The 17,576-nt window shown below is 42.1% G+C and overlaps 1 protein-coding gene across 1 annotated transcript; it reads right to left on the reverse strand.

Annotated features, from left to right (window-relative positions):
- Positions 1-1,668: 1,668 nt before the first annotated feature.
- si:ch211-216l23.2 (uncharacterized protein LOC565061 homolog) lies at positions 1,669-17,567 on the reverse strand. The gene is made up of 9 exons (XM_041939637.1): positions 17,403-17,567; positions 17,119-17,205; positions 16,089-16,162; positions 15,607-15,730; positions 5,554-5,753; positions 3,630-3,908; positions 3,325-3,489; positions 2,515-2,760; positions 1,669-2,383 (listed from the first exon to the last, which is right to left on the reverse strand). Exons 1-9 carry the CDS (start codon positions 17,462-17,464, stop codon positions 2,346-2,348), a joined length of 1,275 nt encoding a protein of 424 aa, XP_041795571.1. The 5' UTR covers positions 17,465-17,567; the 3' UTR covers positions 1,669-2,345.
- Positions 17,568-17,576: the final 9 nt, after the last annotated feature.

The following is a 17,576-nucleotide window of genomic DNA, read 5'->3' on the forward strand; positions in this document are numbered from 1 at the left end:
TTAACTTTTATCATGGATACAATTTCAGTCAAAGACAGTAGCCAGAAACACTTTTGTCATGTAATGTCATTCCATTTGGACATTGCTTCATGTGTGAAAAGGAAAAGACATCTTAATTTCCCTAAAAAGATGTTTCCTCATGTCTTCTCTCCTCACGTTTTCCTTGCATCTCTCCATGCATCCTGGGTGGAAGGGACTAAGACTCAAGGAAAAGTTGTCTAAATGTTTCAGGGACAACTGAATTGTCAATAATTGTATCCATGATAAAAGTTAATGGGGGAAATTTGTTGCGAAAAAGATTTTTCTCATAAAAGAAAGTTGTTTGTGGTTGTTTTGCTGTTCAGTCCTAAAATTAACAGATTTGTGACTAAATTTAGATAGTGACTCAGAAAACTAAATATAAAGGTTGGGAGTGATACACTGGAATTTAACCTGTTATTAGTCTCCACTCTGGTATGAAAGACAAGTGATGATGTGATGTATCAAACCACTTCGATCAGCTGCATAGACCAATCAATAACTGATATCCACTAAGGGGGTGTGTCGGCCAGCCAAAAAAAGGTGAACTTGTGTGTCCTTGCTCATGGCTCCTCAGAGATCCCTCCTCACTCCTCAGAGCAGAAATAAGAGCTTTGAGATGGCCTTCAAGATGGCAGACCAGAATGACTTTCAGTTCAAGCAGAGAGCGTGGAAATATCAAATGAGAGATTTGGGATGTACCCTTGGACTCAAGGATAAACTGATTAGATTTTGGAGGTCAAAGGTCAAGGTCATGGTGACCTCACAAAACATTTTTGGCCATTGCTCAAGAATTTATAAGCTAGTTATGGCAAAATTTCACACAAATGTCTAACAGGATAAAATGATGAAATAAAGGTGTTTTATATCCAAAAGTTCAAGTCAATTTCACTGTGATACGATAATGTCTACAAAAACACTTTTCTGGCCATTATTTGGCACCATAATTCAGGGACAGAAGGGGAGATTGTGACCATATCTCGCATTCAGTCAGATACTGAATTGGATGTCCGTGCTCCTGGATTGATGATGTGTGTGAAGCATCCCTGCTTTAGAATCTGTAGCTTCTTTGCAGCAAGGTCCATAATTGAATCGTTGCAGTCCACCACATGCTCACTGGTTTTGCTGATATTGAGCTTCAGGTCATTGCACCATGTGACAAAGCTCTCTCAGTCCTCTGTACTCCTCTATAAAAGGTCTCTAAGTGAAGACAGCATGTTTCTGACTCAAACTTATTTACTGGAATCACACATGTCAATTTCACTGAAAAATATACACTAAATACATTTTATTAAATTCCTTCAAAGACTTCACTACAGATGTTGTATGAGTCTGGACAAACCTGGATGTAAACTGCAACTTGACTGGATGGTGGAGGCGAGGCCGTAACTCTAGTTATTCAGGATTACTAAACAAAGCCTGTGCAGAAAGTTCAGATGTTTTTTTGGCAGACCATACTTTAACTGCCAGGATGTTTTTTAAACAACAAACACAAGAGGTGAGTTGAAACTGAAAGTCATAAATTGTAAAGTTGATTTACAACTTATGAATGAGAACCATTATACACTCCTTAAAACTAATTACTTCTACTTGTGTCAAAAGTAAAATTAGACATAAATGAAATTTGACCCAAGAATAAATATAAACAAATATGGTATAAACAAAAATTTAATTGGTTGTTGAAATTCCCTCCTCAAGGGAATCTGAGAACTCCTCATGAAATCTTGAGCACCATCTTGAAACACTGTATGCAGCAGGTAGGCTGCTTGCTATATTTATTAGAAACTTTAAAAAAAAAGTCCAATTACCATTGTGTGACTACCCATAGCTTACATTTTTGCTGCTTTAAATATGAACCAGCTGGCCATTGTAACCAGGAATTTTTGTGCAGTCCACTTGTCAAGGCAGATGTCCAAGGTTTATCTAGCTTGTCACTGTAACCTACACTAACATTATGGAGTCTACAGGCAAACTGGAAGTACAGAACATGCTTTTCTTACGGGATAACTCTGCGTGAGAAATGTACATTACAAAGAAAAAAAAAAACAATGATAACAGACGGATAATGGAAAATATTTAAAATTATGTCATTGGAATACTCCATGCCAACCTCCATCAATCCATCCACAATAATTTGATAATATCAAACACTTCATCTAACTCAATGTGGTTTACTGCCTTCATTTAGAAAGGTCAGAACAGTTGTCCTACACTGGGGCCAGGAGTCTTCTGTGCTAGAGTTAGGTGAAAACGTCAAACACTGCTGGCACTTGTAGCCTGCAGGTGTTCCAGTGTGTGTTTGTGTGTGTGGATGTCTCTATTATTTCTTAGTGTCGGGGGCCGCTCGGTCGTGGAAGAGTTGCACCTAATCAGAGGGTGAGAGGGAAAAAAACAAAAAACAGAACTTTTCACAATAAGGTTCAAATAAAGTCTGTCTGTTAGCTTACTTATCTATTTTAAGACAAAGACAAGGGGGAAAAAGTATAAGCAACCCACCTGGAGCAGAGAGAAGTGGAGGACGGGAACTCTTTAGAGATGGTGGGGCTCCTCTATTCCCATGAGGGCCCCTTGGGCCTGGGTGGTATGGAGGAGTGTGGTGGAGTAGGGGCCCACGTGGCATTGCAGGGGCACCATATGGGATGTGTGAGGACAGGGGGCCTCGTGAAGTTGGGGGCCCTAATGATGGACCAGGAGGTCGATGCAAGGACAGTAGTGGAGGAGGTTTGGTTTTGGGATAAGAGCCTAAAAGAAGAGACCAAAGACACTTCTGAATGAAAAACCCCTGAGAGGACATCATGACAGGATGAAAGCAGACTCTACATTACAGATACTGCAGATTAGTAAATCATAAATAATAATAATAATAATAATGGCCCTATAATTACCTTTTTGGATTACCATTCTCAAGTAAATTCAAGTGTTTTTAAATAAATTTACACAAGCCAGTGGCTACCTGGTAGTAAGAATCTGTCTAAACACTTGCCCATCAAATCATTTTCAAATTCAGATTTTTCATTGAAAAGGGTTACCCTAACCCTAACCCTAAAAACTAGAAATGGCTTGCTAATGAATAGCAGAACAGACTGAGACGTGTAAACTGAGATGCATATTTTGCAGACAATACAAGTGGAATTAATTACACAAGTGCAGGAAAGTTTACAACATACTGTCTCAAAACACAGGGAGGACAAAGCCAGATCTTTTAAAAACAGGGTTGTCAGATTTATGGTTCCTACACCCTTGAACTTTCAGAAATTAAATACACAAATTAAACAGTCAAGTACGTGGTCTATTCCACAGTCTAACCTGGCGAAGGCAAGAGAGGAGCAGGTGGAGGGTGGTCCATCATGGGCCCCCCTGCTCCGCCTACAGACTGGGGTTGAGGGGGCCCGGGTGGAGTAGGGAGCAGGGGAGGCGGTTTCCCCAGTCCTGGCGGTAACATGTTACCCCTCTCTCCCTCAGTGTTGGAGGCTAGAGAGAAAGAAAAAAGGAAAAATTGAAGAACCACAATAGACAGGAAAGGTATGACCCAAAGAGATGGACTGACCAGAAAAGAAGTTAAAGGTGCAATCAGCCCCAGTCACAGCTCTGGAGTCTTATTAGTGTCCCACCTTGAATGTGATCCTGCCGGGTACGGACATACTCTGAGATTGTTTCTAGCTCCTCAGGGTAGAGATGCACCCCCTCAGCTAACAGCATGAGGAGCTGACGGGTTTCAGAGGGAACAGTGTGACGCTCAATCTTTTCTCTATCCAGGAAGTCGTCTAGCAGCTGTGAAGCCTGTGCTGCAATGTCTGCAGGGTCCCTTGTTGGGCGCTCTTTGACAAGTCCGCGATGGTACTCCGCTGCAACAAAGTCCATGGCTTGGTCTTTGGGCATGTTGCGATGGACTGAGAGGGAAATGGGAATTTTAATGGTGAGGTGTCAGGGGACTGAAGGGGAAGAAAGAGGTAAAACAAGACAAGACAAAAACCGTAGGAATAGCAGTATAATCAACAAGGCTCTTGCAGGTCACTCAGGTCACACTGAAATTAATTTCGCTTGAATGTGATTTTGTCTGCAGTTTCAGCTGATGAACTGGTACATTAGTATGTGGTAATTTTGAATAGGTACATTTGAATGTGGGTTGTGGTTTGTTGGAAGAGAATGGATAATAAGGAACGTTTAATTTGTATAAAGATGTACATATATTGGTAAGTTTATTTTTTTGTTGCATTATGTTCCTGGACATAAAACAGCATGTAACTACTTATTAGCTTTGATTCTTTTATGTGCATTCAGACATGTGACACCCAAGTACAATGACTAAACTTTAGATGATATGTGTTCATTAATTCAATTAATTCCTTTATTATATGTGCTTCAGGGAAGTACATTAAATTGATTTTATTTCTTTCATTTTATTTTGGAGGTGTAGACCACACTAAAAATGAATTCAGGGCATTATTTGGAGTAGCATCATCTTAGAACAATCACATTACTTTGCACAGTTGTGATATTCTTGTATTATATAATTAATATTTGCAATGTGTATTATGGAGGTTTCCTTGTACATTGTGTGCTAATTAAAAGAAATCAGTTTTTGTGGGGCATCTAAATCACACAGGTTGCTTAACAATCAACACACACTCAGATGTGTATTTCAACGTGTATTTGCATATGATGAAAAATCAGTATAAATGCAGAACTCAGTGTAGTAGTGTAACAGGTTTGCAAACTCACTAATGTGTTAATTAGTGAGTTTGAGAGGTGCTGGTAGATTCATATTTATCAGACAGATATGAGACAGTTATTTATCTCTTTCATCTAACTTTTGGCATGAAAGTCAAACCTAAATGTGAAATTACCCCTTCTACTTTCTCTTCGCTAATTTTGTGCGTCATTCAATTTGTTAAGTATATAATGTCCATGTGTGTACCAGTGGCAGCCAGTGGATTATCTGCCAACAGAGTGGGGGGGTGATCTGTCTTTCTAGCAATCCTACGGGCAGTTCTCTCAGAAAGGTTTCATGGTCTTGGACCTCAGCTTGACCTCCACTGACATTTCTTAATTACGTTACACAATGAGGAAACAACTACCTGAAAGTATCTATAAAGCTCTTAAATTTGCATCACCTGGCCTTTCCTAACGTTGCCTTTGAACAAGCCATAGCACCATCAAGCTAATAAGGTCAGAGACCTTGGTAAAAGTTATTTGACAGATCAAATCTCTTAGGTTGCCCAGACTTTTGCATGGTGCTCTTTTCCTTTTTGTCACTCTAAAATTGTACAAAAGTAATGCTCTAATCTTGCATAAACTGTTGAAGAGAAAGTGTGTGTGTGTGTGTGTGTGTGTGTGTGTATGTGTATGTGTGTATACATATATTTGTGTGTGTTACAGTTGGGTGCAGAATTAGAAGTATCTTAAGGACTCAACAGGTTGATGTTTTAATGGAAGTGTTTTGATATTCAGATTTTGTGTTGATAAAATCTACATAAAACACAAAAAGGTGAGGTGGTTCTGCTCAGCTTGAAGGAATGAGGGGTAGGGACTTACTTTTGAGGGATTCTGAGAATATGATAACAGTGCAGGAGGACAGAGCTACATTTGTCTGCTCCACCAGAATACATAACGAGGAGCCGTCTGCTCGGATATCCTGCAGGGCCCGGGTCAGGCCCGATTCCGCCTGAAGGTAGATCATTTCCACTGATAGGCCACGCTCCTGCAAGCACTGGCTTAGCGATTTGGGGTAATCCCTTTGAGAGGAAGAGAGACACTTTGTTAACTTGGCATGTCTATATTAAGTGACTCAGTTGGCATATAGAAAAAACTAAATTATATCTCTCAGAGGAACATTGGGTTATTTCTTGATTTATGGTGTGCATTACCGACAAAAATGAAACTAAGTCATCATTTCACTTGTGAGGTGGATTCTACTTCTGTGATATTTAATTAGACAGGACCAACTGTAGCATTACATAGAGCTTTGCATGGCACTAACTAAGGGTTTGGATCTCTCATTGATGTATTTAGTGTTGTAGTATGTGGTTAGGTAATACATCAGGTAAATTAGAGGGTCTTATTCATATGGAAGACTTAAGTGACTTAGTTTTGAATTTGCATCTCCTCCTCCTGGACACTCTACCCAGGCGCCACCCTTCAACTAAACCAAAAAGAGTATTTCCTGTATGTGAGAGGGTGTCTGACATGGGCAAATGTACCACATGAGTGAAAGGGCAACTCTAGACAATGTCCGGACATGATTCTGCAAAATGTAGAATCATGTAGCTAACCACTGCTCAAAAAAATAAAGGGAACACTTGAACAACACAATGTAACTCCAGGTCAATCACACTTCTGTGAAATCAAACAGTCCACTTCGGAAGCAACACTGACAGATCAGAGGCCGTAGGAGGGCAACAACCCAGCAGCAGGGCCGCTACCTCCGCCTTTGTGCAAGGAGGAACAGGAGCAGAACTGCCAGAGCCCTGCAAAATGACCTCCAGCAGGCCACAAATGTGCATGTGTCTGCTCAAACGGTCAGAAACAGACTCCATGAGGGTGGTATGAGGGTCCTCAGGTCCATGCAGGACGTTTGGCATTTGCCAAAGAACACCAAGATTGGCAAATTCTCCACTGGCACCCTGTGCTCTTCACAGATGAAAGCAGGTTCACACTGGGACATCATGTCCCACTCCATCCACCAACGCCACGTTGCACAGACTGTCCAGGAGTTGGTGGATGCTTTAGTCCAGGTCTGGGTGGAGATCCCTCAGGAGACCATCCGCCACCTCATCAGGAGCATGTCCAGGCGTTGTAGGGAGGTCATACAGACACACACACTAGTGAGCCTCATTTTGACTTGTTTGAAGGACATCAAAGTTGGATCAGGCTGTAGTGTGCTTTTCCACTTTAATTTTGAGTGTGACTTCTCCATTCAGATTTAGGATGTGTTATTTTAGTGTTCCCTTTATTTTTTTGAGCAGTGTATATTGTTGAATTTACACCAAACATCATCTGGGCCTTCAGTTCATTGACATACATGTATTTTCTGAGATACAAAATTTTGTTGTATACAGTTGTTACAGTCTGCTGATAACCAGCACTGTCACATTGCAGACAGTCTAAATTGAACACAATCATAATTAATAGTAAATCTGTTTTAGTGCTATTAGTATTTCCAAGTTAGACTGCTGGTTACTTAGCTACCATAACCTTGTCATAATAACATTAATACAGACATAGCTGCCATATTTGGCACAACTTCATAATTTGTGTGTGAGTTTTTTTGTGCATGAATTCATTTTTGATGTTGCATTGTGTAGTCATTGTAAATGTTTAAGGACAATGATATGAGTCAGACATATTGCTAAGAGAAAACAGGGGCCTGCCTGTCAGTGATCATAAATCAAACTTAACTGGACAGGCATAAACATTCAACAAAGGGTACCAGTTTAAAACATGCTGAGCTTGTCAACCCTTTGAAAGGATTACCTGAGCACTGCTGTCAAATACACATACATACAGGGTCAACTGCCGATCTTCAACAGCTGAATCTAACAAATCTAGAACAGATTCAGTTGTCAGACAACGGTTGCTTGTAGTTAACACTGTTGGGGTTTGGTAAGAGCAGGTTTGGTTATTAGCATATATTAAATTTATTATTAGATATTATCTCCATTGATACCAATAAAGATACCAAGCCTTAATGTAAATAAAATTAATCAATTATCCTTCAATCAATAAACATCTATTGTAGATTTAGTTTTCTGTGATTATTTGTGCATATGTGTTGTCGAGCAGTCAAGAGTCAAACATTGATGACTATCTCCAAGAGGTTAAGTGCTGCCTTCTTGATTTACCTCATGCTTCATCGCGCTTGTCTGGAAGACCATATGATAAGATTTGACTTTATTAATCCCCAGCCAGGGAAATTCGGGTGTTACAGGCAGCAGGCGATAGCAGTTGGAAAAAAATAGCAACAGAATCGGGAAATTCCATATACTACAATATTTGTACATTTTATACAAATTACTATATAAAAGAAAAAATGTTAAAAAAAAATTGCCATAGAGAACTTAAAGAAATTTCTAAGGTTTTTCCAAAGGTCATGGAAAAACCATGACCTGGAGGAATGAGAATCTCCACAGACAACTATAAGAAATATTGCCATAAAACTATACTGCCAAGGATTCTATAGTTAAATAGTTTTTACACAAATTTCACATGGGTAGAAAATGCACGTGGTGGGTACGGATAAAATACAGCATTTATATTATTGCACAGTAATAAATATATATGTGCCCCAGTAGAATACCAGTATGTATTGATAGGTAGAGCACTCAATTAGAGTGAAAAAAGTAATATTGGACAAGGTCATTTCTGTAGTTTGAACACTGACAGCTGTTTGAATGAAGGACCTGCGGTAGCGTTCCTTCTTACAGGGTGGATGCAGCAGTCTGTTGCTGAAGAAGCTGCTGAGGGTCCCCACTGTGTCATGCAGGGGGTGGGAGGGGTTGTCAATGATAGATGTCAGCTTGGCTAACATTCTCCTCTCACCTACATCCTCAGTGGTGTCCAGAGGGCAGTCCAGGATGGAGCCAGCTCTCCTGACCAGTTTGTTCAGTCTCTTTCTGTCCCTCTCAGAGCTTCCAGAGCAGACCACTGAGTAAAATATTGCAGATGCAAACACAGAGTCTTTTCAGCAGTGTCTAACATACACCAGAAGACCTCAGTCTTCTCAGCAGATGGAGACAACTTTGGCCCTTCCTGTACAGGGCACAGTGTTGGTGGACCAGTCCAGTTTTTTGTTGAGGTGGACACCGAGGTATTTGTACTCCTCCATGGTCTCAATGGATGCCCACCAGCATAGTCTGTGGTGCTTTCCTTTGGAAGTCTATCACCATCTCATTAGTCTTGCTGGCATTGATGTGCAGGTGGTTCAGTCCACACCAAAGTCGACAAAGTCAGTGATGACTTCCCTGTATCCCAATTCGTTCCCCTGTGATATACATCCAATGATGGCTGCATCATCGTAAAACTTCTGGAGGTGGCAGCATTCTGTGTTGTTTCTGAGGTCTGATGTGTAGAGGTTGAAGAGAAAAGGAGAGAGCACAGTACCCTGTGGAACCCCGGTGCTGCAAACTACCACATCCGAGACACAGTCGCAAAGCCTCATACACTGCAATCTGTTGGTGAGTTAGTCTGTGGTCCACGCAGCCAAGTGGCAGTCTACCCCGGCTCCTTCCAGCTTCCCCCTCAGCAGTGATGGCTGGATTGTGTTGGAAGCACTGCAGAAGGCAACAAACATGACCCTCACTGTGCTCCCAGTGCTCTCCAGGTGGGAAGGAGAGCGATGGAGCAGGTAGATGATTGTGTCTTCCACACCAATGCCTGGTCGATATGCAAACTGTAGTGGTTCCAGCTCACTGCAGGTGATGAGGTGGTTGGAAGCATCTTTGTCTTCATGGAAACACTCCCTCCTGGGGCTCGAGACCGCTACTCTGCACTCTGTCAAGCCCTACACTATACACCGACCAGGAGGCCTTTGCTGTCGTGCAGAAGAAACGTGCTGCCTGGAGGCAATTTGGGTGCCTCAGAGCGGCGTACTTCCAGAAACACAATGCCCCTGGTCTTAAGGAATAACAGGCTTTGAAGTCTCCTGCTCCTGCATAACGTTCATGGGAGCGTATCATAAGAGAGAACCAATGCACTGCATGACAGGTAACTTCACCAGGCAGGGGATCAAAAAGTACGCACAGCTGCCATGGGAGACGTGCATGTGTCCTGCTAGGAAGTACAAAGATAACACTATGGGTCTTGGAATCCAAACCTTGGAGTACACCAACGTATCACTTGAAGGCAAAGAAGTGTTGCACACTAGAGCAAACACCAGAGCAACATTCCAGGGGCACTGACCACCTCGCCAGCAGAGTGGACAACCAAGCCAGAGGGGTGGAAACCAAACCTACCACCAAAATCAGGTCAGGCCAAGGGGACAGAATGCATTTAAAACAAGGAGGGCTTAGTTCGAACAGATCCCCAGGCAAGGAGGTAAGTGTAATGGTAAGGTCTCAGATCACCCAACAGGTAAATACCTGAAGGAGGCTCTACTGCAGGGCTCTAATGTAGCCTACTTTGTAGGTTTGGTAAAGGAACCATGAAAGCCACAGGCACTCGCTGATAAGATCGATAAGTCACAAAATGCATGTGGGTTGACATGACCTTCCACAAGATGGCTCTCGTGTTCCCCATTTACATCTGTACACTTGATAAAAAACCCTGAACATTTGGGCTGACACTCACAATCAGGTTGACACTCTGAAGCCAGTCCCAGGCGGACCAGTCAGCGTCATCCAGGATTCTAGAGGACCCCTATCGATGCTCATGCCTTTTTTCCCTCACCACTGAACCAGAACACATATCCAGACAGACTATTTCCCAGGCATGTCAAGTAGGCAGTGAAGCTTGTACAGCTGTTCTTGTCTGGACAGCAGGAGTCCCCATCCGCCTTGCAATCCTTAACGGACAGAAGATGCCTGGTTTGCAGGCATTCTTCCAGCCCCTAACCCGCGTCTGGGAACTAAACCTGACAGTCTTCAGCATGCCCCTGAGTTCAGCAACTGTTCGACCTACCTTCTGGTTCTTCAGAATGTGACGCATCTCCTAATTCAGGTGACTGCGTGTCAACCACGAGGGATGCTGGTTGAGAGCTATATCCATGACTTCCAACTGATAGTGCTGGTCAGATGAAAGCTGCCCCCACCCTGAGCCACAGAAAACAACCTGGGCAATGTCCTCTTTACCCTCCTGATCAAAATTACCACTATTGCCCGCCACAAAATACTACAGCAGGACGCAGTCTGCTGCAATGCCCTGGGCAATGGAGGTACCATGTTGAACATTTCTGGACCATTTTGCTTTGTGGCAGGGCGCATTATCCTACTGAAAGAGGCCACAGCCATCAGGGAATACTGTTTCCATGAAAGGGTCAACAAAGTCGGCAACAGTGTTTAGGTAGGTGGTACGTATCAAAGTAACATGCACATGGATGGCAGGACCCAAGGTTTCCAAGCAGAAGATTGTCAAAAGCATCACACTGCCTCCACTGGCTTTCCTTTTCCCATAGTGTACCCTGGTGCAACGTGTTCCCCAGGTGGGTGACGCACACGCACCCGGCCATCCATCTGATGTAAAAGAGAACGTGATTCATCAGACCAGGCCACCTTCTTCCATTGCTCCGTGGTCCAGTTCTGATGCTCATGTGCCCATTGTTGGCGCTTTTGGCGGTGGACAGGGATCAGCATGGGCACCCTGACTGGTCTGCAGCCATGCAGCCCCATTCGCAACAAACTGCGATGCATTGTGTTCTGACACCTTTCTATCAGAACCAGCATTAACTTTTCTAGCAATTTGAGCTACAGTAGCTCATCTGTTGGATCGGACCACCCGGGCCAGCCTTCGCTCCCCACGTGCATCAATGAGCCTTGGCTGCCCATGACCCTGTCTCTGGTTCACTGGTTGTTCTTCCTTCCACCCCATAATGCAATTTCCCTGCTTGGGATAAATAAAGTATATCTATCCATCTATCCATCCATAAGAGCTGCACTTTTGGAGATGCTCTGACCCAGTCATCTAGCCATCACAATTTGGCCCTTGTCAAACTGGCTGAAATCCTTACACGTGCATTTTTCCTGCTTCTAACACATCAACTTTGAGGACATAATGTTCATTTTAATAATAATATATAATATTACATTCCAGGTGCCATGATGAAGATAAACAGTGTTATTCACCTCACCTGTTAGTGGTCATAATGTTATGCCTGATAGATAGGCATAGGCATATATCAAGGATACACAAATAGGTTCTCACCAGGATTTGTTGGTGAGAAGTCACAAAGCCTCAAATACTGTGGTCTGTTGGTGAGGTAGTTGATGGTCCACGCTGCCAGGTGGCAGTCAACTCCTGCCCCTTCCAACTTACCCCTGAGCAGTGATGACTAGATTGTGTTGAATGCACTAGAGAAGTCAAAAACATTACCCTCACAGTGCACCCAGTGTTCTCCAGGAGGGAAAAGGATCTGTGCAGCAGGTAGATGACTGTATCTTCCACACCAATGCCTGGTCGGTACGGAAACTGTCCAGCTTGCTGCTCACCAGGTGACGGAGGTGGTTTATTATGATCCTCTCCATGGTCAGGTCAGAAGTTAAGGCCTGACGTGGTTAGGCTCTCGCAGTCTTTGGAACTGGAACCACACAAGAAGACCCCACAGAGCTGATCTGTACCAACCCTGAGCAGTCTGGAGCCGATGCCACCAGGGCCAGTAGCTTTCCTCGCTATACTCTCCTGAGGTACTTCCTCACCTCATGGTGGTGGTGGTGTCAGGGATACTCCAGGGGAGAAAGAGGGGGTGCGGGGAAGTGACACCGTCTGGTCTGGGCTCTGGTGGGTGGGGGTGGGAATGGGGGTAAAATCAAATCTGTTGAAAAACAGATTTAGCTCATTTGCATAAAGCAGGTTGTGGTCAGCCCACAAATCAGTGTGGTTTCATCGGCCGATGTGGGGATGTCCACCGTTAATGTGATGACGTGCGAGAACTACCTTGGCAGGTAATATGGCCGAATGCTAACAGCTAGCAGATAGCAGCATGTCTCTCGTGCGGTGTTGTTCCTGTACAACGATGTGTCCTGGGCTACACCATCTGTTGTCCACAAACATCGCTATGCCCCCACCCGTCCTCTTACTGCACTCCATCACTCTCCTGTCCGTTCTCAGCAGTTGAAAATTGTCCAAGGTAACGTGTGTTATGTTGTGTGTCAGTTTTATGCTGCATGCATTTACTTCGCTTCACTTTACCAGTTAAAAGACCAAAGCCACAGCTGGTGGTATCTGAACTGGCAAGATCCATTAATTTTGTCCACCCTTAGCCGATGGCAATTTGGATCTCTCTTTGCTTTGCTTTGAGTGCTCCCTTTTACTAACCCATACACTCACACATTCACATGCCTTTGCAGGCATTCACACACACACCTTAAAGGCGTAGAAAGCGGTAGTACAACTCAGCATTGCTCCCTGCCATCTTGTGCTCAGAGGCGTGTTAACATGTCCTGCAACACGCTTGCTGTCCCATTGTGCTTACTGGTGCAGTTGCTTGAATTATAGCTGCTATTGTTGTAATTGTAGTTGGACAATAGATGCTTATTGATTGAAGGATTATTGATTGGTGATCAGTATTGTTGTATGAGATTATGTGTTGTGGTGACAGCTGGTTGCGAGGGTCAGTGCTCGGATTCAACCCTCCGTTGCTCACCTGATAAATATAAAACAGTATTTTAAACATTGACCTTTAAAGTGACCAGCCCCTTTTGAGACTGTATTCACTGTTTGGTTATTAATACCTGATCTCAGGGTGATCATTCTTATTAATTCATATTAATAATTTTATTTACATTAAGGCAGTTTATTGGTATCAATAACAAGCCTTACTATCTGCTAATAACCAAACTTACTCCTAGCTTTTCTAAGTTTTACATCACCACAAAAACACTATGTAACTGCTTAAGTATGATAAGGTTGTCAGACATTGCTTGACTGCATTTAGTTATTGGTTTGATTAATGGTTTACAGGCTAGTAACCATAAATGTGTGTTTGTGTTGATTACTGACGGTGTACTTATTTTCTCATGGCAGTATTCAGTAAATTGTGTACATGTTTTGTAACTACTTTCGTAAACACATTGTGCTTGATGGTGTTATTAATGACTCCTGATGAAATGTGCTCGGATTAACAATTATTCACCTAGAAACAGCTAATATTCCTCCGTATAAAATCTCCTCTTTCTGTTAGCTGGTGTATGTTTGCAGTGTATTTAGTGACAGGAGACTAGTAGTCTCAGCTTTAGAAGTTTCTCATCAGTGTGTTTAATGTGTAAAAAAGTATTTTAAGTCATTGTAACTGCTCTTATGATCTGAAGTATCAAATGCTGGTAGTTGTATGGGTGTTGAAACTTGTTCATATTAATTTTGACCACCCATAGCCCGTTAATAGACATTATCACTAAAACATGACAATAGCAATCAAAATTAATTATTTACATTTACAAAAAAATTTGACAGTATTTTGTGGAAAAGTAAAAGATTTAGGTTACAGTTTTATTATCACTTACTGTCATTTCACTATTGGTTTTGGCCTTTGTGCCCTAAACTTTTTATGCAATGCCCTAACATTTTTTATTAATCAATGGATAAAGTGGCCTTGCCCTAAAAATGATGTCATTACAGGCCTGATAATGCCTTCATAATGCACCCCTTTAGCGGAAAAAAAATGTGTTGAAGTCTGACATATTTAAGCCTCTCGGGCCACAATATCTGGTGGAAATAATTCCCGAGTTATCTGATGTCTGCCTTTTCTTTTGCTCCTCTTTCAGTTCAGTGAATTAAGGGTTTAGTTTGACCAAACCAGAGTTGGTAGTTGTTGGAATAGTGGAAAGAAGAACCAAGAAAGTTTGGGTGAGTTTTATTTTGTTTTCTTCAAGCTTGAATGAAGTATGTTTTATGATGCTAAAATTATTGTTTCTATGAATAGAGTCGAAAGCGATAGAGTGGCAATTTCTGTTTAAACAAAAATGATCTTACTCTTAAACAAAAGGGGATCCTTTCCATAATATTGTCAGGCACTTAAATTAACGATCTGAGCCTGTCAGTGGCACACTTTTACTGGATGTACAATGACAGCGCCCAAATGGCCAGAGGGATTACATTGCAGGCTGACCTGTCTCATAGCTGCTGGCTGCAGCGCTCTCATTCAGTCCTGGACCAGTTTCAATTGGTGTCCCCGTAAGTCACTTGCATACAAAAAAGAATGAGAAAACATGGTCCATTTGTCTGGGAAATTGAAATCAGGACCTATAGAACTATACAATCTGTGCCATTTACTGATTGAGGTATAGAAACAATATTTTCCTCTGGTGAGTAAGGACATTTTCTATTTAATTGTCATGATGGGAAAAACTAGGAACATGAGACTCAGGTCTACAATAACGAACTATCCCTTTGTTCAGTAAGTGCTGGGACATGTTTTGTCCTCTTACATCATTCCAGAATGAATTGCTTCAATTATTTTCAATTAGAGGAAACTGTGCCAGCAGGAAGTGGTACCTTTACACAAGAGCTTGCTTAATGTCGTTTAAACAGAGCAACAGGAAAATATTTTCGTTGTGTGTTGTTCACTGTTGTGCAACACAATTGAGGTAGGGCACAAACATATTACATGTTGATGGTATCTCAGTCTGTATCATTATTATTGTTGTTGTAGTTGTAATCAGAACAATGACATGCGATATCCCTCAGACAACAAGTCTATCCATCATAAGCACTAGAGATCAGGGTCATTCCATCCAATCATCAACAGAATGAGTGTGTGTGGCTGACATAAATGCTTGAATCTACATACAGGAGCCAAATATTATTGGCTGGACCCCAAAAAATGGACAATTAAATGACATCCATCAGTCTTGTCTCACTGACTGGTAGCAAAGTATAAGCTATCAAGCCCTGTATGTAATGCCACCCAGACGCTGTGGCTGAATTGTTGTTTTCAGTACTCACAGGCACTGGTTGGTGACAGAGAGGACCACACAGTCAGCTGGCTTCCTCTCCTCCTGCACCTGTCTGTAGAACTTTTGATACAGGGCTTTACGTCTGTCTGCTGGAGTGCAGCCCTCTGACTTGGCTGGGGTGTGATGTTGGTGAAAGAGTTGGGAGAGAATGAAGGAGAGGTAGCGGGAGACAGAATGGAGAGAGTAGAGGATAACGAGTGTGAAATTTGCAGTTGGAGAAAAGACAGCAGATGTACAGTTAATGTGAAATCAACATTAATGGGATACCAGTTTTTTAAGATATGCAGATTTATTTAGCATAATGACAAAACATAGATTTTGACATTGAGAATCTTTGAAGAAATAAAAAGAAATATGGTGTTTGTGTGCAAGGTTTCTAAGAAACTCATTTTAACAAAAAGCTAACAAAAAAATGCCTCATGCAAGCTTATTACTCTGCTTTTAGAGATCAATATGAAGAAAAAGTCTTACCATTGGGTTGATGTTTGTATCCCTCATACTTCACACTTCCACTGTAGTTTTGCATTTGCTCTAGTTCTTCATAACTGAAAGAAAAGCAGTGAAACAGGAGAACTTTTTAATATTACATTTTAATCATGTGACTGAAGATGTTATATAATGTTATAAAGACTGGAAACAGAGTTTATGAAATTATGACGCCACATATAGATAGGTGGTACTTCCAACCATTGAGTGAAGTATGCTTCAAATAACCTGGGTAGCATTCTCATGGCTAATTATTTGATCGGCACAAAGTGCTAAAATATTCAGCTGTGCATTGCTGAAATACTTGGGTTAGTCAAGGTAAATGAACAGCATTTATTTAGCACTTTCCTAGTCTCTCTCTCTCTCTCTCTCTCTCTCTCTCTCTCTCTCTCTCTCTCTCTCTCTCTCTCTCTCTCACACACACACACACACACACCAAATCACCCACTCCCACTTCTGAGCCACAGCCGCCTCAAGGTCAACTAAAAATCACAGATGTCACCTGTCAACCAACTGTTGCCACAAGCAGTGTGGGAAAAACCTGAATAACACGTGTATCAGTGTATTGTGGCTGTAAGACTGGATTTAAGAAACAGACAGGTTATGGAGTAGAGCACAAGGGGAAAGTTAATAAACATCCTTTAAGTTTCTTGTAGAGGGACAACTGCAACTTAACAATTTTCACTGAAACTGTTAATTTGTTAGAAAATTGCTTCAATGAAAACCGTCCAGTGAGGTCGGTGGACGATCTTGAGTCAAAGTGACATTTCCCTTGGAAAGATGTGTTGTTGGTTAGTGCTTCAATGTCATTTTCTGATGCTTTGGGCGTCTTAAAAGAAAACCCATTCACTTTCTCAGTGGGGTGGCAGCACTTTCAGAAACGCATTAGTTACTATCAGTTGAAGGGACAGTCTGACCTCCATATGGACCTTTAAGAGTTGGTCTCATATGACAGCTTATATGACTCTTTGCACTTAATTTGCGTTGATCCTGCGTGCGAATGTAAAGCTGCTACCTGTCCAAGGCATCCTTGAGCTCGTCGGTCCTCTCTTCTCTGCTGGGGTACGGCGCCGCTCTCCGGAACAGACGCAGTTGTTGAGCACTGCGCAACACAAGAATTACTTTTGTGTGTGTGTACCTGATCAGTTACAAGTAATGTTCATAAAATTAACGAATGGAAGAAGGTGGTCATCAATTGTTAGAGGCCACACTGTTTTGTTTTCTGCTATGGCCGCTACCTAGCCTATTAGTTGCTAATGCTTGCTAATGCTAGTTGCTACAGAGTATCAAAATACTTACCTTCCATTTGGGTTAGCTGGTGGTCGCCGGGCTGCCCCAGGTGATTTCGCCCAGGACGACATTTTATCTGCAGTGCTACTTCCCCCAATTAAACCTAAGCTTGTAATCACAGGGGAGAAAAAATGGATCCTGAATTTACTCTACCAGTGCCATACTACAACTCTCCTCACAGTA

The sequence above is a fragment of the Chelmon rostratus genome, chromosome 6 (genome assembly GCF_017976325.1).
Source record: "Chelmon rostratus isolate fCheRos1 chromosome 6, fCheRos1.pri, whole genome shotgun sequence".
Classification (NCBI taxonomy): Eukaryota; Metazoa; Chordata; class Actinopteri; order Chaetodontiformes; family Chaetodontidae; genus Chelmon; species Chelmon rostratus.